Source organism: Pelodiscus sinensis, chromosome 9, assembly GCF_049634645.1.
Source record: "Pelodiscus sinensis isolate JC-2024 chromosome 9, ASM4963464v1, whole genome shotgun sequence".
In the NCBI taxonomy this organism is placed as follows: Eukaryota; Metazoa; Chordata; order Testudines; family Trionychidae; genus Pelodiscus; species Pelodiscus sinensis.
The window spans coordinates 64351724-64378340 of record NC_134719.1 but is presented as its reverse complement, the minus strand read 5'-3'; the positions used below and the strand labels follow the sequence as shown (position 1 = coordinate 64378340).

The 26617-nt window shown below is 40.1% G+C and overlaps 1 protein-coding gene across 3 annotated transcripts in view; it reads right to left on the bottom strand.

The window, feature by feature from the left end:
- The window catches only part of SUCO (SUN domain containing ossification factor), a 61232-nt gene that overhangs the window by 17745 nt on the left and 16870 nt on the right, over nt 1-26617 (bottom strand). The window contains exons 3-15 of one of the 3 annotated variants that reach the window (XM_075937059.1): nt 24356-24466; nt 22606-22751; nt 18637-18777; nt 18282-18432; nt 15562-15682; nt 11406-11530; nt 11005-11072; nt 9025-9132; nt 5791-5896; nt 3651-3671; nt 3360-3415; nt 2353-2444; nt 1009-1074 (exon numbers count right to left, since the gene is read on the bottom strand). In XM_075937059.1, coding sequence (XP_075793174.1) covers nt 1009-1074; nt 2353-2444; nt 3360-3415; nt 3651-3671; nt 5791-5896; nt 9025-9132; nt 11005-11072; nt 11406-11530; nt 15562-15682; nt 18282-18432; nt 18637-18777; nt 22606-22751; nt 24356-24466 — 1312 coding nt within the window. The remainder of the gene's footprint in view (nt 1-1008; nt 1075-2352; nt 2445-3359; nt 3416-3650; nt 3672-5790; nt 5897-9024; nt 9133-11004; nt 11073-11405; nt 11531-15561; nt 15683-18281; nt 18433-18636; nt 18778-22605; nt 22752-24355; nt 24467-26617) is intronic. The other 2 variants (XM_075937061.1, XM_075937060.1) reach the window with 2 other exon arrangements.

Sequence of the window (26617 nt, the reverse complement as noted above, 5' to 3'; positions counted from 1 at the left end):
CTTTAAAGTGCTACCAGACTTTTTGTTTTTTGTTTTAAGTTTATCATTTACAGGAGGTTAGGTACAGTCAAAAAGATTAAATGAGGTTGGTTAAAGAGAAAGAATGTGAGAAGTGCCTGAAACATCAGTTCCCTCAAAAGCAGATTGGTTTAAGAACAGATAAAGAATCTATACTATGCACATGAAGATTTGAGCTCAGAGGTGTAAAGTACTTCTTCATCCTTTCCCTTTAGCCAGGTGCTCAGGAAACCAAGCTCTTCAATAATCAAGGTTCTATTGCACTAACAACAACAACAACAACAACAGAGATAAGACTTTTAAAAAACAGTACAGGTACCTTTTCATTTATTTAGGTTAACATGCTTATTGCTCTGATGCTAAAAGGACTAACATTTTCAAAAATGCTTTAAGTATCTTAGGAGTTTAAGTCTAAATTATAACACACACATAGGCCATATCTTCACTCCATGGAAGATCGATGCAGCTGTGCTTGATCTTCCGGAGTTCGATTTAGTGAATCTAGTTAACTCTAAGTAGATTCACTAAATTGAATTCAGAGGGCACCCTCACCAGTGTCCAGTACTCCTGCTCTTGCCAGGACTAAGGGAAGCTGACGGGAGCAAACGCTCCCATCAGCCTTCCGCTGTGGAAATACCACCAAGCTCGGCTTAAGGTAAGCCGACTCCAACTGTGTATTCTCCATAGCTAGAGTGGTGTACCTTAAGCCAAGCTTCCAGGTCTAGTGTAGACCTGGCCTATGACACTTGGTCTCAGTCTGCTCCTAAGGCATTTAGAAGCTTGAAATTTTGGCCCTAAATCTAAATTACAAAGGCATGGGTTCCCACCCCCACCCCCAATTATTCAATTAAATGGAAATTACAGTGAAATAAACATTTCTTTTGAGAATCTGGAAAATGTATCAGGTGGAAATCTCACTTTCAAATAAAACAAACTGCATTACTAGACAGCACTATGAAACTGTTCTGAGGAACATGCAATTATACTCACTAGTAGCAGAGCCAAGGAGATTTTTTGAAGATTTTTCTTCCCCTGTATTGTAATCCAATGGATAATCTATTTAAAATGAAAGAAAATATTGTTGCAACAATAAAAAGTTACACACCTTATGAATGGTGAAAATATACTTCAAGATCTACGGTTCGAGTCATATGCAAAGAGTTTGATAAAGTAAAACTAAACTACAGTAACTAAACTAAAAATTAGTTTAGGACAAACTAAAATTAAAAATCAGAGTTTAAAAGGACACTGACAGTATCAATAAGCCCAATGGAGTATCAGGTTGGCACTGATGTCAGAACTTCATCTCTCTCCCTCCTTAAACTCAGGGGATAAAGGCACAGCAAATCACAAATTCAGTTGAACAGGTTTCAACAAGACACAGGAAGCACAAAACATGGGCATCACTTTCAGGGCTATCAGGTAAGAGAAACATCTCTTGAAGGTTTTGCAAGCCTTAGGGCCTGAGGGGCCTTGGCAAAGGACTGTGGACTCCAGGGACATGGGAGCAGTGTACTTACAGTATGTTCAGTGATGCTCAGGATGGGTCAGCATCCACCTGAAGACAGAGCATGTCTGTCACCAGGTGAATCTGTGTGTGGATGAAGGATGGATGGGAGTTTATGAAGGGAGAGACGTGCTGGCAACATTCAATATGACAAGTCTGGGGACAATGGCTGAGGTGTATATATGCTCAGCCAGCCTGCTGTAAGTCTCACCAATCCAGACAGACATTGGTGCCCTCACACGTCTGAGGTTTATGACAAAGAATGGTAGCGTGTGTAAGACCTACTGGCATGTTCAAACAGGCCTTGAAAATGGACACATTCAGACTCATTCTTTAAGACCAGAAGGGACTACCATATCACAAGTCACAGTACCTCACTCACCCACATCTGCAATAGGCCTATAACCTCTAGCACAGACGGGCAACCTAGGCTAGTGAGTGGCCCTCCATCTCAGTGGGCCGCAAGACTGTTGTAACCAAGATGGTCTCCTGGGATACAGCTGTTTTGCTAACTGTTCTAGCATGCCCACTGAATTGCAGCAGTGCTTTGAATGGATACAGAGTGAGTGCACATCTCACAGTCAATGTTTTGATATTTTTATATATAATGTGAACTGAAACTAGTGGAATCTGGCAAGCCTGCATGTGGACAATGGTAAACAAAATGTCTTATGGGCTACGCATAGAATAGCCACGCTGGGCCACATGCAGTTCTAGGGCCACAGGTTGCCCACCACTGATCTAGCAGATTCCAAATGTTCCTGGAGATCTTACCACTTTAAGGATGAAGATAAACTAACAAGCAGCAGTTGCTTCCGTTTGCTTACCATAGTCTTCATCAAACAGCTCTTGTCGTTCTGATTGGTACTGGGAATCAGCAATTTCTTCATATTCTTCAACCATACTAGTGCCAAACACCCTATAAACATTTAATTAAAATTGAGTGCAAAAATGTAACTGCAGCACTTACTGCCATAAGTAAGCAAGCAATGTTTGTCCTTTGTTAGCCAGTCAGCAAACTGACCCCTTCCATAAAATGACCAGCTCCCTTCTTTTGAAAGACACTGTTCCCAAAAATCATGTGTCAGCTCTCTGCAATGTTGCATTTAAAACCAAATCCTTCCACTAACTCCTCCAAAACATTTCCAGAAAATTAGAGCAAATGATCAGAGACACAAACATAGGATTCTAGGGAACTGTAAATGGAAAAAAATTAGGCACAAAGCAATTTTAAGATGCCTACAAGGTTCAGGGGCAGCTGAGTAGGGATTTTGTGAATCCTAGTGGGCCTGATTCTGAGATGTAGGTACCATTAACTATTTAACTCCTTTTGTGCGTCTAGCCCCTAATGCTGGCCACAGTCAAAGACAACATGACACAGGACTAGATGGATCTTAGGAATTGCCAGACTAGATTAGACCTACATTTGCAAAGGCCTTTCACTAGGCCTGATAAAGTTCACTCGTGTTAATATATTGCCCGCCCCCATCCTTTACTTTGCCAATTACGCCAGCCTTGAATATCTACACCCACTTCTACAAATACCTATGCTTTCTAGCATGCTGCTAGTTAACTATGGAACATTTTAATTAGTCCAAAAGGCTACCTTTTAAAATTAATAAGCTTTCAATGTCTTGGCAGCATCAGGCTGTTAAGCAGCTAATCTATGCAACTTGTTGATCTTATAAGCAAACAATACACTGATGAATTCCAAAAGGAATAAATCTACTGAAAGCTCAAACTTGTGTTTTCCTGTTGGAAAAGAAAACATTACTGCAGTGCTGCAAAAGTAGCTAAAGAAAATATTTCAGATTAATGTTGCACTCTATATTACCTTATAAGACTTAGAGGACAAAAGTGTTCTGATCCAAAATGTGATATCAACTCCACCTGAAGAATAAAAACCATTAAAAATTAAATAAAAGCAAAGAACTATCAAGTTCAACCTCCATTCAACATATCCATACAGTTTTCAATCTGCAAGTTACATTTATATAAGTGATGTGCAGATTGCTCATGACAGAGAGGTTCCTGGAAAGCTTCATTTTTGCCATGCATGAACATGCTGAGCCACAGACTATACTGAAGCCCTATGCATTCAACATTCAGAAAGGTGGTTGCTAACCTTTATGTACTTGATGAACATCTGAAGCAAGAGAAAGGAAAAGAAAAAAAAGATGTCAGTACAAAGACCATGCCACAGGCAACTAGAATTTTTTTAAACAAGTACTATAAAATGCATAAAGAAATAAGATGCAAAGGATAAAGCTGCAATAACTACATCATTTGCTTTAGCTAAACTTCAGTTTGATTTAGACCTCAATTTGCAGACAGAAAGTAAAACCATGCACAGAAATCTTTGCTTCTATTAATCGAAAGAGAGTCAGATTCCAAATTTTCTGTTAGAGCGATAAAAAAAAATTTGATGTGCCAGATATAGAATACTGAAATTAATGAAAACAGGCTACTGAAAGATCAGAACTTTTAACATTTAGTATGCACTTTATGCATTCTTTAACCGTTCTAATTTCAAATAGAACATGGTTTTTTTACAGGAATATTTCTAGGGGAAGATAGGCTGTAAAGCAACTTGAAGACTCAATGGGAAAGTATTAGCCACTACTATTTTTATCTATATTGACTACTATAAAAAGCTAATATTCTCAAAAACAATTAGCACTTTAAGATCTCCTGGTTTTTTTAAATAATTATTTAAGGCAGAACATCATATTCAAGAAAATTTTAAAATTCTGTAACATCTAGCACACTTTTGGTACTTTACTGATGGATAAAGTCACAGCTCTGGCTATGCTGATTAGGCAATTAATTCAGCCAGCAAGCAGAGCAAAGAACCTTTATTCTTGACATTTTACAGACCCCATACAAGATTTCTTTGGGTATAGTTATGCAATCAACATGTTAAAAGTAAAGATGTGGATAGTTATTAGCACAGATTACATTAAATCATTCTCATACCATTAAGAAAATAGAATGCTTAATTTTAATGGTACCAGCCAATTTTTACAGAAATTCAGCAATTTCAAGTGCGTGTGTTCCTTGGACTGTGCCAAAGTTTAATTTTTATAACAAAATTAATAGTATTATGGTAGAATTAAGAGTAAAAAATAATAATGATAACATTAAAAATATACTATAACTTTAACCAACTATAATATAAACAGAAGAAAGAAAGAAAGAAAGAAAGAAAGAAAGAAAGAAAGAAAGAAAGAAAGAAAGAAAGAAAGAAAGAAAGAAAGAAAGAAAGAAAGAAAGAAAGAAAGAAAGAAAGAAAGAAAGAAAGAAAGAAAGAAAGAAAGAAAGAAAGAAAGAAAGAAAGAAAGAAAGAAAGAAAGAAAGAAAGAAAGAAAGGCAAATTAATGCTGCCATTTTTTTTTTAAGTGGGACAGGAAGATTAGCAAATCAAAATCTGCACTGTTTCCATTCAAATTTATGTTATTCCAGACATTGCAGTGCAAGTGTATTTGAATTAGAGTTCGCTTCTACGATGCTGTCTCTCCGCTCATAAAAGGAGTTAGTCCAGTTTATCTTCCTTTTTAAAAGATTTCCTATCTGAAGTTTAAGATTTACTTATGGCATATTTACATGGTCACTTTTATTAGCAGAAACAAACATTAAAGATGCCAAAGAATCAAATAACATGGTTGTATATGCTCAACTAGATAAAGAAACTGTTCTAAAATAAAAAAGCAAGCATTTGAAAGCAAAAGTATCCTTTCCAGGACAAAAGTAACTTGCATTTGTACAATGTATTCTTTTCAATAAGTATGAGGGGATTTTAGAATAGGCTAGATACCACATTTTCCTGAAATCTTAAATAAAGTATACTCAGTGCAAAACTAGCCTCTGTGAATTTATTATTAAACTGTGGCTCCAATCGCAATAAGCCAAAATAATTCAGAGAAATTGGTGTGTATTGGTGTGTATTGTGCTTCTAAAGAAAATAAAATTTCAGAGAGTTTTGCCTCACTAAACTTATAAACTAAGACATTAGAATCCACAAATAAAATAACAAAATCAGCTACTAAAGTTATCAATTTCTCCTTAATACACTCTTGTATTTGAATTAATCATCATATGCCAGTAAACAAAAATTCAGATTGCTAACTGAGCAAGGACTTTTCAACCCAGGTATGAACAGAATCTGAAGTAACACTGTATTGGTAATTCATGAATATCATCCTTCAAAATTCTTCCTTTAACATTAAGTGACAATGGCTGCATTCAGTGCACATTACAAATATTACCTTAACATATTTCGCATACATCTGCTCATCTAAAGGGAAGCTTTGGACATTTCTCTCATCTCTAGCATGAAAAGTACCTAATTTAATCCATTTATTTGTTGGGTACCTGGAAAATATTAAAATGTTGACACCTTTTAATGAGAGAATCAAGAATATTTTTCATAATTTTAATATTCCTTGTTTATCCATTCTAGGAGACTATAATGCAAATATTTTTACTGACATCACTCCTGATTCCACAATGCCTATACAATTATTAAAGAATTGTGCACAAGGCTGGTATTGCTGGGTACTTGATTTTTAAATCTGAACATCAGTGTATTAAAGTATTTGTCCCAAAAAAGGAAAATGGTCTGGATGTTGCCAAGTAAAGAAGTTTGTCAATCCCAAGTGCATGAGAAGATCGATATTATATAATTCTTTTAACAAAACAGACTTTCACGCCGTTAGATAAAATACTGATGTTAAAGTATTATACCCAATGATTGCAGAATATATCCCAATTCAGTTAATTACTGAGACCAGGTCTATACTAGACCCGGAGGGTCGGCTTAAGGTACACACCTCCAGCTATGTAAATAACGTAGCTGGAGTCAACATAGCTTAAGCCGAGCTTGGCATCATCTCCGCAGGGGGAAACTGACAGAAGAAAATGCTCCCATTGGCTTCCTTTACACCTCATGAATTGAGTACTGGCACTCATCTGGGGCACCTTCAGCATTCGATTTAGTGGGTCCTAAGTAGACCCACTGAATCGAATGCCAGAACTTCAATTTCTGGTCTGACAAGTAGAGATGTGGCCTGAGATTCTGGGCACTTCAAAATACCTACAGTTTAGAATAAAGGATTTTTTTTAATGCTCCAGGATGATTTTAGATACGGACTTGCTCACTGAAGAAATAGTTAATGGAAAATAGAGTTTACAAACATGTTAATACTTACTTTAGTATTGCAATAAGTTGTGTGCATCTGCTTCTTACTACTGACTGCTTTATAGGCATACGTAGCTGTGAGTGTTACCCTCATTTAAGTAGCCAGAAGTTAGGGGAGAGAGAACACAGCTCAATAGAAAGTTTGGGGCTTTGAAACATGACCATGCACCCATAGTGGAGCCATCAAAGCTCAAGACAAGAGAACACTAAGGGCAGAGATGTACAGTGAGAATTGGTATACTAGTCCATGTAGAAGGCTGGTTAGTTATCTCAACTGATGAAATAAGTTTTAGGATGTGCCCACAAAGAAATCTAGAATGTGTGAAACATGCCAACAGAAAAATCTTTAGTCATTTAAGTCTGTCACAAGTTACCGGGAAGGAATGACAACAGACCCCTATGCTACCTCTCCAACTCATTACTGTTTACAAACTATAATATATATATTTTAACAGTAAGTGCCAGATTTCAGCTATAAAAGCAAAAAAACCAAAATGTGATAGAAATGTATGACAAACAATATCTAGAGGGCAGGAAATGGCAAATAATGCCTAATGGTGTCATTAGTCCTTTTTGAAAATGGTACATGGGGAAATAAGGCTTTAAAAAGCCTGCCTAAACAAGGGATATGGATCTACTAGAGAGTTAATATTTTATTCTAAGAACATTTTGCTGGGAGTTTAAGATACAGGCAACTGGTTTCCTCCACTGGGAGGAAAAGATAGGGGATCTCTCCAAAGACGTTACTTGCATTCCACAATTAAGGATGACAATCAAGAAATTTAAAAATTAGGTAAAAATTAAAAGCATAATAAAAGCAGTATTTTAGAAGCTTGATTTGCAAGTAAGTTCTTTAACATTTTAGTACAGAGGTTCCCAACCTGGGGTACACGTACCTCCAGGGGGTATGAGAAACTTGTCAAGAGGGTATGGGGAATATTTGGTAAATAACTAGATTATCCTAATTGAAATATTCCAAAAGTATTAATGTTAGTGAAAAGAGTTGTGGATTCTAGAGTCTAGAATTTATTTCCTTTTATATTGAATAGGGGGTACGGGAAGGTTTACTAAAAGCCAAGGGGGTACGGGGACCAAAAAAGGTTGGGAACCGCTGTTTTAGTGTTTACTTCTATGGTTAAAAAAAAAACAAACCTTACTTCTGAGATATAAACCTCAGCCAGGGAGGAAATAAAATTGAAGAGGTCCAATGACGCTTCATTGGAAAACACAGTACAAACTACACATACAAAATGATGGGGTCTAAATTAGCTATTACCACCTAAGAAAGATCTTGTCATCATTGTGGGTAGTTCTCTGAAAACATCCACTCAAAGTGCAGTGACAGTCAAAATAGCAAACATTAGGAATCATTAAGGAATGGATAACAGAAAATATATTGCTTCTATATAAATCCATGGTATGTCCGCATCTTGAATAATGCATACGAATGTGGTTGCCCCATCTCAAAGAGATATTAGAATTGGAAAAAGGTCAGAAAGGGTAACACATCCATATGAGCAGAATATGAGGCAAGATTTAATAAAACTGGGATTTTTCAGACGGGAAAGTGACAACTAAGGGAGGATACGATAGAGATGTAGAAAACGATTGGTATGGAGAAAGTAAATAAGGAAGTGTTATTTACTCCTTCTCATAGCAAAAGTACTAGGTGCCAAGAAATGAAATAGGCAGCAGGTTTAAAAACAAACAAAAGGAAGTCTTTTTTTCCCCCCACACGATGCATGGCATCCCGTGGAACTTTTTGCCAAAGCATGTTGTGAAGGCCAAGACTAACAGGGTTGAAAAAAAAAGAACTAGATAAATTCTTAAGAGAGTAGGTCCATCAATGGCTATTAGCCAGAATGAGCAGGGATGGAGTCCCTCGCCTCTGTCAAGAACTGGGAATGGATGACAAGGGATGGCTCACTTAATGATTTCCCATTCTGTTCTTTCTCTTTGGGGCACCTGATAATAGCCACTGTCAGAAGACAGAATGCTGAGCTAGAAGGACCTTTGGTATGGTCCTGTCTGGTCATTTTATGGTCTTAACAGTATAGACTTTGATTCTTTGGGGGGAAAGCTAAATGGCTAAAGTATTTCAAAAAACACTTACTATACATGCAGAGTGAATCTTCCATGTTATTTCACGTTTACATTGAAAAAAGGAATGAGCCACACAATAGCATTTTGGTATTTAAATTCAGTGAACTATTAGTTTCGAAATCATTGCAATTATTATTCCTACTTATGTTGATCTTTATGAACACAAATGATCACAAATTCAAATTCTTATATGACATACCTGTCACTAATAGACACCAGGAAGTCTTTGGGAGTAGAGGAAAATAATTCATGATTTGCAATGTCAAGCTGTTTTACTTGAATTGGTTCACAAAGCTCAATAACAAACCTTTAAGACAAAAAAAAAAATATTAGAAATAAGTGACTTCTAGCAACACACGATTTTATTAGCACTAAATTTTGAATTGTGTAATGAATCTCATTCACAATGGAAATGTGCCACAGGATAGCTGTACAATACCACTCACTGCTACCCCTTTAGAAAATTTGTCAAAGAAACTGCGCCTGTGACGTGTAGGCAGATTGAAGATTACTTTGCTCTTAAATTCAATACACAAAGAATGGAATAAAATGTTTGCTCAAAACATTCACTGGCTCAAAGTAAAATAATGCAACTCTTCCTTCTTTCAAATTAAGCTCTTTTTGGAGACGTGACATCTTATGCCACAGGTTTGCCCCCTTTGAGTATTCAGGGTCATAGCCACTTATTTCAGGAAATAGTAAACTTACTAATGTTTGTTCCTGTTAATATTGCTAAGTCCATACAACTCCAGAAAAGCAGACTGGACTCCATTCTGGCTCTTTATTAGCAGAAACGATTAATTAACTCCAAATTGCAAGATCTTTATCGTCGAGGATATATGAATTATGGAGAATCCAGCATGTCTTTCAGATTACAGGCTGAGCCTGCAGAGCTAGCAGTCAGAAAAACTATTTATGAACTCAAGTGATCTGCAGTAGAAGCCGTTCAGATAAATACATAGAGGAAAATTGGTGTAATTTTTTTACAGTCATTGTTCAGTGTATAATCAAGTTAATGTAGGGTAAAAGCTTCAGGGGGTAGCCGAATTAGTCTACACAGGATAAACTTAAAAATCTACAGTCTGGTAGCACTTTAAAGACTAATTTGCTAGTCTTTAAAATGTTACCAGACTATTTGCTGTTTTTTAAGTTAATGTGGGGCAACTGGAAAATTTTCAAAATCCCCATAAGAGTTCCCCCCTCCCCCAACTCAAATCCTCTACTAAAAACGAATGTGGCATTTGCGTATCGACAGTGGGGCAAAAGAACTTGAAGAGAATTAAGACGGGACATCTGGATCCCAATTCACTAATGGCAGCTGTCCTTCACTTATAGTGCCAGATACCAAAATAGATAATGAAGGGGCTTATAAAGAGGATAATCACCAAGAACTAGCTTTTGCCTACGTTGATTATTCATACTGAACAGTCCCTTAAAATAAATCAGTACTCCTCCTCCTCAATATGAGTAATAATGGAAGAAGCTGGCCAAGGGACACCAAAAGTATTGTTCAATATTGGTGTAAGTAGTGAGCCCAGAGGCTTTGCCTGTCCCATCAATTCTGACACCCGTTTTCTTTTTTAACCTAAATTACCACTAAATAAGGCCTAAATTTATAGGTTACGTCAGATATTTTGTCTAAAGCATCTTTGAGTTATGCATATTTTAATTCATAAGCCAAACTTTGTAAAGCATGGGAGAGGAGGGAAACTGTCACAGGCAGTTTTGAATATTTCTTCATAGGAGGGCTGAACATTTCTAGTAGGAGGGAATGAACAGGGCTCAACCCCATAGTAAAAGTCCTTAAATACGCTCATTTGAACACAAAACCATTACTCTCACCTGCAAAGGTCAACTTTGTGAAGCATCATTCCACACATTTAACAAGCCATCATGATATTTTTAAAAATGTACAACCCACCCACAAATACATGACAAGCAACATTAATGGGAACTAAAAATATCCTGGTGGCCATGTGCCAACTCAAAACATGTAGCTGTGGGAATCAGAGATGTAAAATCCCAGTTTATCAATCAATCCTTGAGTGTGTTCCCTTTCTATTCCCCTCGGAGGAATTTAGAGTCATTTAAGACTTGCAGATATTTATCTAAAAATGTTTAAAAAATGTTCAATTTGCACATATTCTGAGCCAAAACAAACACCCCCTACACAACTTACCAGATTTTAGTACTACACGGATTTAACATATAGAGGTCCATGTTTTCTATCAGAATTGCTGATGTACTCTGTGGAAAGTTAGGATATGGAATAAAGAATTAAAATAAAGTAACATTTACTTCCTCCAAAACAAATGAATGTTCTATACAAATTTCTGCATTAGAGTGCACATACAATTCTAAGATTCAAATACCAATTTATGGAACTGGTTAAGCAGGACAGTATGCAGAAGAGAACATCTCAGATCACATATACCAAGAGAAACAATGAAAAAAGGTTTGAAACACTGCCTTAGAAAGCCAATGTTTTATTTTAGGTAAATGTGGCTAGGACACAGCTCAAGACAGCATTTAAAATATGCACACGTGCATTAATGATCCCGAATTAGTAAATAAAATTACCTTTGCTTCTGGATTAGCTGCCAGTATTTTGGCACCACACTCTACCGATGCATAGTTATTTCTGTTTTTCTGAACCTTTTTTGTGGCATGCTGTCCTCCATTAGAGGATGGATGCATTGATTGACCTGCAGATAAGATATTATTAACAAGATAATAAAAGACATTTATGGGCCTAATCTTTTCTGATCTAAAGAAAGGATTGCTATTCAACATTTAAACAACAGAAAGCTGCAAACTTCAACATCGGCATACAAAAGATTTCACAATATGATAAAACAATGCTCTTTCCACAGAACTGTTTTAAAAATTCCTCTTTCATTTTTTTAAGGTGGATCTTAGCCATTAACTTAAATAATTTACCTCGTTTGTGGTACAGGGAAGCTTTCATGCTGTAAGTAACAATATCCTGCTCAAAGAATGTGGGCATGATTTTTAAAGTGTTATATGGTTGAGGAACACCCAAAAGGGAAATTGAAAGAATTGAATGTCTCTTGCACTTTGGCAAATTAATCAGTTCTTTCATCTCTCTCGGAAAAGCCCACAACACTTCAAATAGAATATTTCGGAGAGCAATGCTCTACCAGTAAGACACAGCACGTAATATATACCTTGTGTTCTTGATCACTAGACAGCCATGCCAATATCTGAGGCGAGACATGTATGGCGATGCTTGTGTAACAGTGATTACCAGGGGTCGACAAATTATTGAAAACCCTACTCGCCAGACAAAAAAGGGACTCGCCACCCTCTCCCACAAAGTGTTTTTTAATGGCATAAATTCCTAATAAGAATAAGAACAGTAATAACCTCGACCTTTTCTCTCTGCTGCCATGTCTCCTCCCCTTGCTCCATCAGCTCCCCTGGTGCCTGCTGCCCCCCAACCCCTCATGCTCTGCTGTCCTGACTCCTGCCCTTCTCACTGCCCTCAGCCTTTCTGAGACCTGCCTCCCTCCACCGGCCCTTCTCTCCGCCCTGTGCCCACTCCTCCAGTAGCCCCACTCTGATCGTGTGAGCTACCCCTCCTAAAACCTCCCTCTACACACCTGCCCTGTCTGTCTCCTCTGGTGCTGGTCTCTCCCCTGCAGGTGTTTGCCCTTCTGCTTCATCCCCAGAATCCCTTGGACCTGCACCCTCCCGGTGCCTCCCCCTTCTCTCACTGCCCCTGCCCCCTTTGCTCTTTTTCCCTGATACCCACCCCCTCACCACTCTCTGCCCCTGTGCCCTCTCAGATGCCTTGCTCCATCCCCGCCTTCCTCATGGCCACCCCTTCTTTCAAGCCTTCTCCCAGCACCTCGCCCTCTAGCCCCCAGTGCCCTTACCCTCTCCTCTCCCAGCATCACCCTGTCCCCCCTCCCACTGACACCTCCCCTCCTGCCCTTTCCCTCATTGTCTGCACTTGGCCCCCTGGCATTTGTCTCTCCTGCACCCTGTCCCTTGGTGCCTTCCCCTTTCTTCTCCTGACCTCCTCCCCTCAGCACAAGCCTCTTCGTCATATTTTTCCCCTCCCCTCAGCCCAGCCCCTTCCCCTCCCAGGGGCCAGCTCTAGGTTTTTTGCTGCCCCCCCACCCTTGTTGCTGTCTTTTACACGTTTGCATTTTGCAATGGATTTTTTTTGTTTTGTTTTTTGTCCCTGCATTTTAGCCCTATAAATAGCAAATAGCATTCTCATTCTTTTTTCCCATAAAGGCAAAGGAGCTTCAAGTGAACTCCCCCTTTCACTCGCTGCTGAGTCACAGCAGCCTTTTTCCTGCCCTGTCCAGTCCCTCCCTATAGACAAGCACCCTTCACTCCCAACCCACAGGGGGAGCAGGGTACAGGGAACAGTGGGGGAGTATGGGGGAGGCGCGGGGAACAGGAGGCACAGAGCCAGAGTGATGCAGGGATCGGGGGGAGCAGGGTGCGATGGAGGCATGGGGAATGGGACGCAGGGAACAGGAGGGGCAGAGGGATCGGGGTTTAGGGGCAGCGCAGGGAATGGGCAGCACAGAGCTGGGGGGCAGGGATCGGGGGGGAGCAGAGTGCGGTGGAGGCACGGGGAATGGGACGCGGGGAACAGGAGGGGCAGAGGGATCGGGGTTTAGGGGCAGCGCAGGGAATGGGCAGCACAGAGCTGGGGGGGCAGGGATCGGGGGGAGCAGGGTGCGGTGGAGGCATGGGGAATGGGACGCAGGGAACAGGAGGGGCAGAGGGATCGGGGTTTAGGGGCAGCGCAGGGAATGGGCAGCACAGAGCTGGGGGGCAGGGATCGGGGGGGAGCAGAGTGCGGTGGAGGCACGGGGAATGGGACGCGGGGAACAGGAGGGGCAGAGGGATCGGGGTTTAGGGGCAGCGCAGGGAATGGGCAGGGATCACGGGGAGCAGGGTGCAGGGTGTAAGGGCGGCGTGGAGCCAAAGGGTCGCAGGGAAGAAGGAGAGCAGCGGGTCCAGGGTGCAGGAGAGGCGTGAGGAACGGGCAGTGCGGAGACAAAGGGGGGCTGGGCCATGGCAGGACTAGAGCCGGCGGGGCGGGCCATGGCTGTGCCGCACGCTGCAGCCAGCTCCCAGCGACGAGCTGCCACAGCCCTTTAAAATCAGCGGGGCCAGGTCATGCCAGCATCCTGGCATCCCGCCTCCTCATGCCGGAGCTGCACGCAGGCAGCCCAGTGGCAAGAATCGCCGCACTTCCCCCTTCCCAGCGGCGCTGTGCTCCTCCGCCAGCCAGCAGATCGGATGGGGCCGCGCCGCCCGTAGTGCGTGCTTCGGCCAGCCCATCACAATGGCTCAATGGGCCAGTGCACCGCTGCACTCGCCAGCTGGTAAAATCTATTCGCCATGGGCGAGCAGGCGAGTGCATTTGTCGAGCCGTGGTGATTACCATTACTCAGAATTCTCTGACTTTTGTTGAATTAGGCCACAATTATTCTTTATATAATTTACAGCAAAGTTTTAAATATTATTGAAACTGAGACTGATAAAAGTATGTGCGTGAATGAAGGTAATGGCCACATCTCAATACTATTTACACACACAGCTGGGTAATGATACAAGAGACATTTTAGCAGTCTCAATTTGGGAACTTCCTTTTACTCACAGGTGACAAAGGCAAAGGAAGGTACGCAGAGCATTCTAAATAAGTAGATAAAACTTTGCCATCATGTACACTCTACATGCTACCTCTTTTACCAAAGTTCAATCATATAAACACTTGAGTTTTTAAAAATGTCAAACTTTTTTGTAGCCCTTCACCTAACGTTAAATGTCTTAACTGAGGGAGAACAGCAGAGATCTTAGGGAACCTCATAAGAGCCTTTAAATATTAATTTGTTTAGCTTTACTATATATCCCATGACTTTAAAATAGTCATTGTAGGACACCCTCTGGGATAGAAATAAGCACCAGGTTCCATGGGAAAATGTTTCCTTTCCAAGCTATATAGGACATCTCTATGTCCAGTTAAGTAGATAGCTGGGCAAGACTAGCCGCTTCAGCATCAGGATTTCCTCTACAAAATGGAAGTATGTCTAAGAGGATGCAATCAAATAGTGGCACACAAGTCCCAGCTACTTTAGTTAAAGTTGAAATTCTTGCAATTTTGAGGCTTATGAAAAATTCACTGGCAAATGCTAATGCCTTTGCCATATTCTATAATGGTAAAAAATGTATTTTAGATTTCCTTCAATCACATACTATATAATGACCAGATCTCTTCCTTCATGTAGCCCTATCTTCACATCAAGGCCAAGCCTTGCCCAGTATTCTTCCAGGGCAAACTATTGCTTGTTCAGGCTAGTGAAGCTGGCTTCTGCCAAGTGCTCACTTTTGTTGTACAGAACTGTTACCCACATACTACTCCACCTTTACCCTTTCATGGGTTGAAGGTATAACCCACTTAATTTAGGTACCTCCACATTTTCCAAGTACCCAGGGTTTCAAGGCAGAAGGCACCTAGCCGTATCCAGTTCCTAGGACTCAAGGTGTAAACTCTGTATAGTTTTCTATCAGGCCCCACAAACCCAAACAAGTCAGTTGTGTTTCTAGATTACGTATTTTTAGTACAGAAGTAAACTTTTAGGTTGCATGCTTTTAAAATTTAAATTCTATAATTAATAAAAGAGGAAACATCATAGAATATAGAAGTGGCTCATATTAGGCCAAAGGAATTAATCATGGAACTTACTTTTTTCTTTTTCTACTTCCATAACCTTCTTCTTCCACTCATCAAATGTTGGAATGTCACCTGGGTCCTTTGGGGTTATTACTGATGTGGGATCAATTTCTCCTGTTTTCGTATAGTCTTTCTGAAAAAAAATCATCAAGCAATACACAGGATTCAGGTTTTCAGACAGCACCATTAAATCAAGAAAATATGATGAATAGCAATGCTTTTAAAGAAAGCAAATTCCAAACCAACATAATATCAAATGGACAAGGTGAGTGAGTTGGACCAATCATTCTTATGCTCTTAAAGAGCTCCTCTTCAGGTCTGGGAAGAGAAGCTCTTTTAGAGTGTAAGAATGGTCATTTTGGGTCATACCAAAGGTCCATCTAGCCCAGTATCCTATCTTTGGACCATGACCAATGCCAAGTACTTCAGAGGGAATGAACAGAACAGGAAATCAAGTGATCTTTGTAAATGTCACAGTTAAATTCAAGGAGGAACCAACTGTTGAGCAGGTGGAATGCCGACATGACTGCAAGGTGCACCTTGATGTATGAGCCTGCTAACCCATGCTGTTTGAGGTGCAGTAGACACATGGGTATGAGCAGTATCGATGCCTGAAACAGAGTTGTGTAGCATTGCTCACAACAGCACAAAAACCTTTTCCACTTGGCTAGTTAAGTGGCTCTGACAGAAGGACCTCATCTCACCAACTGCAAGCTTTGGCACTCCATAGGTTGGAAGCTTCTTGGTTAGATCCTATGAAGCGGAGGGACTGGCGGTCCGAGGGAAGGAAGCAACAGTGGTCCTGTGTCATCAAATCCCAGTTCAGCAGTAGTGCTATTGGAGTGTCCACAAACAGCTCTAGAAGTCTGGTGTACTAACTATCATAGCCATACTGTGACCAGTAAAATCACCTCCGCCTTGTCTCTGCAGATCCAGAGGAGCCCCTCGTGGACGAGTGGAACTGGCCAGAAGGCACTCATGAGGTGACCTCCCAAAAGAAGCATGAATGTGTCAGAGATGGAGCTCAAGCTGCATTGCTAGAAGGAGCAGAACACTGGGCACTTCCTGTTGATCTTGAGGGCAAACAGATGTACCTGGGAAATTCCCACCTCTGGAAGACGGAATGTATGCTATCCAGATGGATGGATCACTTGTGGTTGTAAAATGACCTGCTGAGGGTCTGCCAGCTCATTCTGGGCTCCTGGGAGATCTCCAAGTGAATGGAATGGGCTATGTCCTATACAAAAAGCTGGAGAGCATCTTGACAGGGAGTCCGGGGGGGGAGGGTCTCTGCCCTACTTGTTTATATAAAACATGGTGGTGGTGGTGGTGATCACTGCTACATCCCTGCATGCTGATCAGGAGAGTCTAGCAGCCTAGCTGCACCACTCTGAGCTCTTCGATGCTGCTATCAAGCAAAATCTCGGTCTGTGATCACCAATCCTGCATCTGTAGGTCTCCCAAATGGGCTGCCAGCCTATGGCTGATGTAGCTATCACCAAGCCCATGGAGAGTTGAGTGGTGCTGAGGGGGACTCCTTTGCAAACTCCCCTAAGGATTAGCCACCATCAGAGGGATTCTAGAACTTGGTCTGGTACCATTACTAGAGAGTCCAGACTGTCCCAGGCTGGAGACAAGCTGAGGAGAGCCACGCCTGGAGTGCTCCAAGCCTCAGTCTCGCATGCCTGACCACACAGATCCAGGCTGCCACGTGTTCAAGACGACTCAGGAATCCCCTCACAGTTGTGGTGGGGGTCTGGATGAGATCGGTCATTGTTTGCAATCTGGCAGGGTTGCTTTCACCTTCACGGAGTCCAGCACCAATTCTAGTCTTTGGATAGGAGACAGGGTTGACGTGTTCACGTTGAGGAGGAATGCTAGCCTCTCGAAGGTGTCCCTGACCAACTGGACTTGGTCCGGAGTCCTGGAGATCAGCAGACACAGAGCAGATTCCATGAGCAACTGCTTCAAACAGAAATCCTGCTCTCTGAGTTCCTGGGCTTATCCACCCCACAGATCTTACAGCACTCGGACTGATGTGCTTGCAGGAGTTGCGGGGTAACTATTGGGCCTGTAACACTGCGAGACTTAAAGCCTTGGGCTTACGGCCTGTCCTGGAACCCTGTGAGGGGATGGGAGTGATCCCAATCTCACACTCCACAGCAAATAATTATAACTATACTACCCTAAAATTAAACAAAAAAAGGGGGTAGGATGAGTAAACTAGCTAGGGCAGCAGTTCTACCGGCTGCCCTAGACAGTAAGAAAGAATTGAGAGAGGTTCGGATAGCCAGGGGGTTCCCCCTACTGACCCAATGGGAATTTGTTGTCCCCCCCCCCCCCCCCTTCACTCTTCTTGCCACTATGAGATTCAAAACCCTCGTCTGCCACCCTCCAGACTGCTGGATTTGAACCCTCATCAATATCAGTCCTTAGTTCTCTGTGATGAACATTCTTACCAAGATCCTTCAATGAGCTCACTAGTGAAATCACATCACACAGGGCAGTAACTACAGCTCACTCCCCCAAATGAACGGAATAGTAATTCTTAAAGCAAGAGTAAAATAAGAAAAAAGTGAGGGGAAATGAATTTTTGAAGAAATCTTTGAGGCTATATACGTATCAAAGCAGAGGGAAGGGCAAAAAGATCATTATGCAAATTAAACAGAACTCTTGGATAGTTCCTTAATTAGTTGAGTCTTGGGCAGAAAATGTCAAGTTATATCACATACCTCCCTATTCAAGTTATCTGAAGCATTTAAAGCAGATTTCGCCTTCTCTGACCCATTCTTTGTTGCTGCAACCTTTGGCTCAAAATCCGATTTAGTTATCTTTCCCTTGCCATGTGAAGAGGAGATGTTTTCTATATGCTGACCCACAAGACTGAAAAATACACAAGAATATTGCAAGCGAACACATTAAGCAGGTTTCACAATCTTCGTATAACATTTAACATACACTACTTACGAGCTTGTACACACACAATGGATACAGAAGCAAGCTGAGCAGGTGAATGACTGTGTTACAAAGCCAGCATAGCAAAGCACATTCAAGTTATTTAGACTCACAACCTACTTCAATACTCACCTCTCAGGTGGACTGACAAAAGAGGAAGGCTCACTCTGAGGGTCAGCCTCAAGTGCCCCACCAATATCACAGTCAGGTTCTGACTGCTCTGCTTCACTAGAACTGACTACAGGGATATCAGCACGGGAATTTTCTATTGCACTGAAGGGAAAAAAATAATATGCTTTTTACCCTTTGGTATTAAAGTACCCTGCTAATCAAAGAGGTAAGTTAATGAAGCTATTTTGATAAAGAAACAGAGAATAAGTAATACAGTACCATGGAATTGTAAGTCACAGGTCTTGCAAGAAACTGAAGAGAAATAAGTAATGTTATGCCATTATTTTGGAAGTCTATTCTTATACTGCTCATCAAGAACGATCTATTTCCCAACTCTATACTATTTGCAATGGTTTAAGTATCAGCACACAACATTTATCTTGTAGAATACCCAGTCTCCAGCTTCCAAAATTCTCCATTAAGACATTTTATCATTCTTGCAACAGGTAATTTTCCATTACTATTACAAAATAAAGGGGGAAACTGGCTCTCCTGTCCAACCTTTGCTTGGACTGAGGGAAAGGGAGCTGTAACCAGGGATGTAATAGCATAGTCGAATAACCGATAAGCAAAAGCTTATTGGTTAATGCTATCAACTATATGCATTTAAATGCAGAGCCTGTATTTAAACTGTAGTAGGAGCTGGGTAGCTCAATCCCAGCTCAGTCTTGGCTTGTGCCAGGTCTGGGGCCAAACCCCACTACAGCTCTGCAATTTAAAGGGCAGTGGGAGCCAGGCAGCCTGCCCCCCGGGCTCTTACTACATTTAAACGGCAGATCCACAGCAGACGTTAAGTCCTGGACCCAGTGCGAGCCGGGACTGAGCTGAGCTGCCTTCCCTTATCAACTAATTGAATTGTCAATAAAAATTCTATCAACTACTCAAAAGTAAAATAACCGCATTTTAACATCTCTAGCTATAACCAGCTCATCCATGAGATCAGAGCCCGTCTTGGGGGCAGCCGAGCCGGGCAGCTGCCTGGGGCCACCATTTTCAAGGGGCTGCTGACAGAGCCCAATGGAAGCCCATTTGTGACATGCAGCAATTAAAGGGGCCGCGGCCACATTTTGCACCCCACCACCCCCACCACCTTGTTTTTTGCTCAACAAATTTTCCTCAGTGGTTGCCTGGGGCCATCAATTGGTTAGGACTGGCTCTGGGTGAGATTCTCAGGGTGACCCTTAACCAATGCAAATTAGAGCTGGCGGTAAGTTCCACCTACCCCAGCAGAACAGAGCACTGGCATGCTTCTTATGCCAGGAATGTGTGGCTCGAAGAGACACAAGGGCCTGGCAGCAGTGCATGTGCTACCAGGGGAATTCTCTGCTGATCAAATGATGCTGCAGTACAGCCCCTTTGCGTCACCGTGTAAAGGGGGCAACAAAAGGGCTAGATAATCTGTCCTAGTGTCTTAATTCCTTTCAGTCTTCAGGAAAAAAACTGGAACTTGCTAGACTGATCTTAAGACAATAAAGGGCCATCATTGCCCTTCACCAGAGATGAAGCAAAAAAAACAATTGATAAGAGGGAATAAAATAATTTTTGTTCAGCTCCTTTTTTGCCTACATTCATATAGGATAAGAGGTACACAGTGGTCTGTAAGGGGAATAAATCAGGGCCATGAAAAGCCTATGCTCTGCTGCCTCTCTTAGAACTAGCAAGCTTCACCTGAGGCAACACAAACTGTGTCACACTAATATTTTGATGCTGGGCTGCAAAACATGTCACCTTCTCTGCCCCTCTCTCTCAAAGCATAAAAAGTCAGCAACCTAAACTGTGTCTTTCAGTTTGGCATCTGGTGCTACCTCTTCAACAGAAGCAGCAATACAAAAATGTAAGGAACTAATTTTGGCACCTTTCAGATGAAAAAAAATGCTAAATAAGAGGGAAATCCCAGACAGTCAAAAACTTATTCTTGGCCATGCAGCAAATTGATCTGTCCATCGCTGGGAGTACAAAGGGAGGTCTACTGATTTTCTTGTTTAAGAGATTGATTTTGCAAGGCAGGTTCATTCAGGAGGTGTTAAATATAACCCTGTAATTATAGTCACTAGTTTTAAAAGTTAATAGTCAAATAAATAGATAATTTCCTTTAAACCTCTTTCAGTGGCAGAACCAGGTGAATCATACTTTTAAAATGCAAATACCAATGTCAAGGCATAAAACTTAACTTGAACATATGTATATTAAATTGCTCTGCACATTCTTCACCCTACCAGCCCGAGAGAATGAACAGGAACAATGTGAATCTGAATAATTAGTAATGCAATAAAATATGGTTTAAATATTAACTGATCTTAGTCTACACCCTAAATTTATTACCCACAAATGAGGACTTAGAGAGAAGATATACGTGTGTAGATTACATATATGAAGAGTAGCACATACAAGGCACACTTTGCCCTATTTAGTCATTTATAAGTGTAATGTGTTAAATTATTACAAAATGTGTGCACATTATTTGTTTACATGGAGCACTAACTGAAAGGCAAGTCAGAAAATAAAGTTTACATAACCATAACATCTTTCATATTGCTCATATGGCAACTCATTTTTCTGAAAGATTTCCAAAAACGTTCATCCTAGCCAGAAATTAATCATGAGCAATTTCATGCGCAAAAGGAACAACTTTTAAGTGATTGCAAAGCGAAAATAAGAGTTCAGATAGATAATTCAAGTATGTCTGCAGTGATTGTAATGTTTCATACTAAGAGAGAAGACAGCTAAACAGGAAGTTCACAACTCCATGCCTACAGCAAAATGTGTTAAAAGAGCGATACAACTTTTTCTTTAAAATCTTGTACTACAAAAGTGTTTAACTAATTTCATGTGTTGTTTATGCTTGAACACATTCTTGTTAAAAGTCCACTGTCACTTTAAATAAGTGTCTATACCGAAAAATGAATTAAAACAGGCATAAGCATTTTCTCACTTTTTAAAAGGGTTACAGGTATAAAGAAACATTCACCTTTTCTGGTCCTTCTGCTACTTGTTCCCCTTATTTATTTCCAGAAAGTCAATCCAAATGGTCAAAAATCATCAATCAGGGCCCAAAATATCATTAACTATCCCTAAAAATCCATGAGATTTAAAAAAAATAATAAATTTGCCTTCTCATTTCAGCCTTTAGGGCTCACTTCTTCCTGCTCTTCCAAACAATGAGGGCTCGAAACTTTAATAAAAAGGTGAAAGCCTCATGAAGTTACATGACTCCATGAACTAAGTGCTTAAAAAGCCCACTACAAGTGCTGCCAGCTTCTTGTGATTTTTACGAGTCTCTAACACCAAAGTCATAGAAGAATATCAGAGAATGAATCAGGATGAATGTGTCAATTAAAGGACAAAAACGGCAATGGAGATATTTGGGTTTGGACATGTGTCTAGACATGTGTTTGAACAGGGGTCTAGACATGTGTTTTTCAGATATATTATGCAGTGTACATAGAATGCAATTAGCAAGCTAAATACTGTGGAATGAAACAAGTATTCCAGTTCTCAGTACCTCACTAGGTTGATATCAACATTGACAGTTCAGTCAAACAGAGTCCTGAAGAGGTGCACTGTGGAAGTGGTAGAGTATGTTGAGTGTCTTTGCTATTATAAATCAGTATTTAGCAAAAATAGTAAAGACCTGGTAGGCTGAAGTTTGCATAGTAGCAATGATAGCTCAGCCCCACCCCCACTGGAAAAAATCAAGGAGAAACCTGTTGCCATGGAGATTCTGAAGAACTGATTAAATACTTTCAGGTATTATTCTCTAACCAAAATACATAGCTGTGAGAATGCTATGATACTCTTGGCAAGCAAAATCCCAAACACAAACAGTATTACAACCAATTCCTCATACCCAACAATTTAGAAGGGCCACCTGTTTGGGGAAATGTTACTTATCCAATAAAGACCAAAATGGTAACAAAATAAAAGGCTTACTCAGGCTGCGAGACTGGAGAGGTCTCTGAGGTAGATGAACTGGAAATGTTTTCAATGCTTGCAGCTACGCTAGAAGAAGCTTCACTTAAGTCTGCTGAAGGTAGTGTCTCAACCTGAGGCAGACTTAATTCACCCATTTCTGAAGTCTGTTTAAAATATTAGAAATCATTGCAAAGTTTGAGTGACTTCTGATAAGTGAGATAATGTACATTTCTACTCTATTTACATAACACATACACATCTGAATTACTGCTCTCAAGTATCAAATGACCTCAAAAACCAAATATACTCACACAAAAGAAAGTGAGAATCTGACATTATAAAAGAACATTGTAACATACATGATACTAAATGCTAGTTTGCTACTTTTGTTTTATACTCAATACAATCTGGATATAATTTTTCCTATTATGCCATGTTTCTAGAAATTGTAATAGAATACATTTCCCCAAACCAAGAATTTACCACCTTTTTAAACAATAATGCTATTATAAAATAAATATATATTTAAGCAAATTAATTTAATTATGTTGGAAAAGGAATGTTTAATGTCTCAGTTTAAATTAAAAATAATTTAAACTACCTAATGCTTTTATCCCAACGTTTCAAACATTAACTTTGACAAAACTTAAAAAATAAATAGTCTAGCAGCACCTTAAGTTTTTCCAGTTACAGACTAACTCAGCTACCCCTCTGGAGCTTATTCACTTTGACAACACTCCAGCTGAGATGTAAGTATTTTGGATGCATTTTTCATATAGGAAAACAAGCAAAATGAGATTCAAATAAATTGCTTGTCATTGGTCCTGCAGCCTGAACTGGAAATGTGGGTTTTAACTCCAAGTCTTCTCTTTTAGCTACGCAGTCACACTGACTACACCATGCAAAACTACATAAAACTGTAAAATACATTTGTAGGTGTGCATGAGGTACAATCAAAACATTGCAAAACAGACCAGCATATTTCCTTCAGGAATGGAGGGTATTCTTAAGCACCCTGACTCATCAATAGGATTAATTTGAGTTGTAACACTAAACACAAAGAGGCTAGGGAGGTTTTATGATGCAATTATATCTATAAACCTAGAATACAGAATGAAATATTTTAGCAAACTTTGCTTTTGACTCTCAAAGTATGAGGTATGTTTAAACAGAAATCAAGTAACTTCTCTCTCAACTTCAATTGTTATGCAAAGTTCTCAAAGTACTTTATTACACACAAGCCTGCACTCTCCACTGAAATGCAGCCATCTTAAAGATGAAATGTAAAAGCTGTTTAGAAAATGAATACTGCAGCTAACTGAAAGTGCAGAGGGAGTTTAGATAGGTAGAAAGTACTGTAGATTCACAGAAGGAACCAGCAATTATCTAGGGTAAGATGCTACATTATATAGGCAATAGATTACCACCAAGTAACTCCTGATTCTAGCCAAATAAGTACTTATATGGCTTGAGCAGTTTTTAGAAAGCCATCCAATCTTGATTTAAAGGTTTCTAGTGATCCACCACATCCCTGCTAAGTTGTTCAATGGTCACTGTTACTTATACATGCTGAAATTTAATAATCAAATGTATTGGTCCTTGTTTTTTCCTCCCATCTAAAAGAGACATTAGAAGAGCTCTGTGCCCCATATCTCCATGCAAGTGAAATACAATCTAGTTAAAAAACCTCTTCACACAAAAACGAAAAATTGAAACCCATAAAATGTTTAAAAAATGCACCAAACGACAAATAATTGAAAAAGCTTACCTGGTCATCCTTTGTGCAGTCCACAAGTAAATCCGTTTCTCTGGGATCAGTGTGTATGTTTGAGTCCATGTGTTCTAAAGACTCAGTTCCAATGGGTCTGCCTGTTTCCTCCTAATACATTACAAAGTAAAGAAACAATTGGATAATAAATATTCATACGATGCTTGAATTTAAACTTTGTGTTCCACTAAAAACAATTTCCCACTACTGGTCTTGAGATAAACCAGAAAATGAAGAATTTTACACAAACAAAAGAAAACAAACCAAGTGATGGAACATCTAAAGACATATCTTACACATTACCTATATAAGCGAAATGTTCTTAAATCCTTGTCTATACAAGAAAAGTCACACCAGTTTAAATCAGTTTAATGGAGTTAAGGGCATATCTACACTTCTAAGGTCAATCTTTCAGCATCTGATTCAGTGGGTCTGGTAAGGACCCGCTAAATCGAACACAGAGGGCATCCCCAGAATTCCTCTCAGTTGCAAAGTGTAAAGGAAGCTGACAAGAGTTTCTCCTGTTGACTTCCTGATGTGGGGATGCCCCGGAAAAATCAATGCAAGATATGTCGACTCCAGCTATGCAATTTATTTATCTGGAGTTGTGCATCTTGTATCGATTTTCTCTACCAGCATAGACCTGGCCTAAGGGGTATGCACTAAAAGAAACAAATCAGTGTCCTGAAGGCCTGGACTGTACTTAAGATTTAGGCTAGCATAGCTATAGCAACACCACTCAGGAGTGTGAAAAAAATCCACATCTGAATGTTGTAGGCATGACGACAATCTTAATGAAGACGCAACCAGGCTAATGGAAGAATGCTGCTGTTGATCCAGCTACCATCACTTAGGGAAGTAGTGTTCCTACAGTGACAAGAAAACCTTATCCATTTCTATAGGGTGCATTTACACAATGGAGTTATGCCAGCATAGCTACAGACCCAAAGACATGTCAAACTGAAGCTTCCATTTCATGCATTTGATGAAGCAGGCTGCAGTCCACAGACTCTGTTTATGCCAAAGGATCAACTGTTCTAAATTACATCTTCACACACTTCAGAGTCATTTCTTAAACAAGCTACAAGTGATACTTTAGACCTATGGAATGAGTTTAATCTCTAGATTTAAATTTTAGACATTTGCTTCTGAAACAACCAACCACCCCTAAGGGAACAAGGGGGAAAGTGGTTATCAGAAAAATCAGCGCAAAGTGTACAACAGTGATTTCACAAATTCAAGCCCCACTAGATCACTTGGTTCCTTCTTTGAATGATGTCCCAGTGGGCATATTACATTAGCAATAAGAATCAAAATGGAGCACAGAGGATTAGCAACAGCTTCAATTTTTTGTGATTGCAGTTTTGCTCATTTTAAAATTTATCTTGTACTCTTAGCTATGGTCATCAGAAGTGCAGGACTGTGCATCTCTTAGAAAACTACAACAAGCCTGGACAATGCATGATCTAAGAGACAGGGACACAGTGAAAGTTTAAAAAAGTAGATGTTCTAGATGATTAGTTCTAGCACCTTTGCTAATTGGAGCATTTAGTACATTTTTTTAAAATCACTGATTTTGAACCTATCTTAACAAGAGGACCACCACTAGCTTTTCACCTAGTCATGTGATATCAGCCCATCTACTGAAAAAAATATGCACATCTCTCCATGACATGCAAAGAAGTCCTAATTAATTTTAACACTTTATTTCATATTTCAGCATTTTAGAGTAAGTTTCCATAGAGCTTTTGCTTGTATCAGATTCTCATTCACAGTTCACCAAGATGGAACCACTCAGCTTTACTGTATTCCTTAAGATGAAATGAGATATATTATGTGAATAGAAGGGAGGTCAGAGCCTCACCTAGTGTACGATTTCATAGCACCACTGATTCAAAAGAGGTTACATTTGGGGCCGATCTTCAGAAGATGTAAAATATTGTGTGGTTCAACGTACACATTTCAAATACTGTATATTAAATCTAAGATGTAGTGAAGGAGTTAATGGCAAGAATTCATCAAACATGTACACGTACTAAGAATTTTTCATGGCAGAGTATGTTATTTTCGGTTTAGAATAGCATTCATTCACTAAATCAATAATTTAGCTCCCCATAAACTTTCCAAGCACGTTTTCCCATAGTAGCAACAAAGCAAAAGTCAATAAAGACAACAGGACAAAGATTTTTTCAAGACTCACCCTGTAGTTGCCAGCCAGTTCATACAATGACCACATCATCATCTATTTATGCATAAACCAGC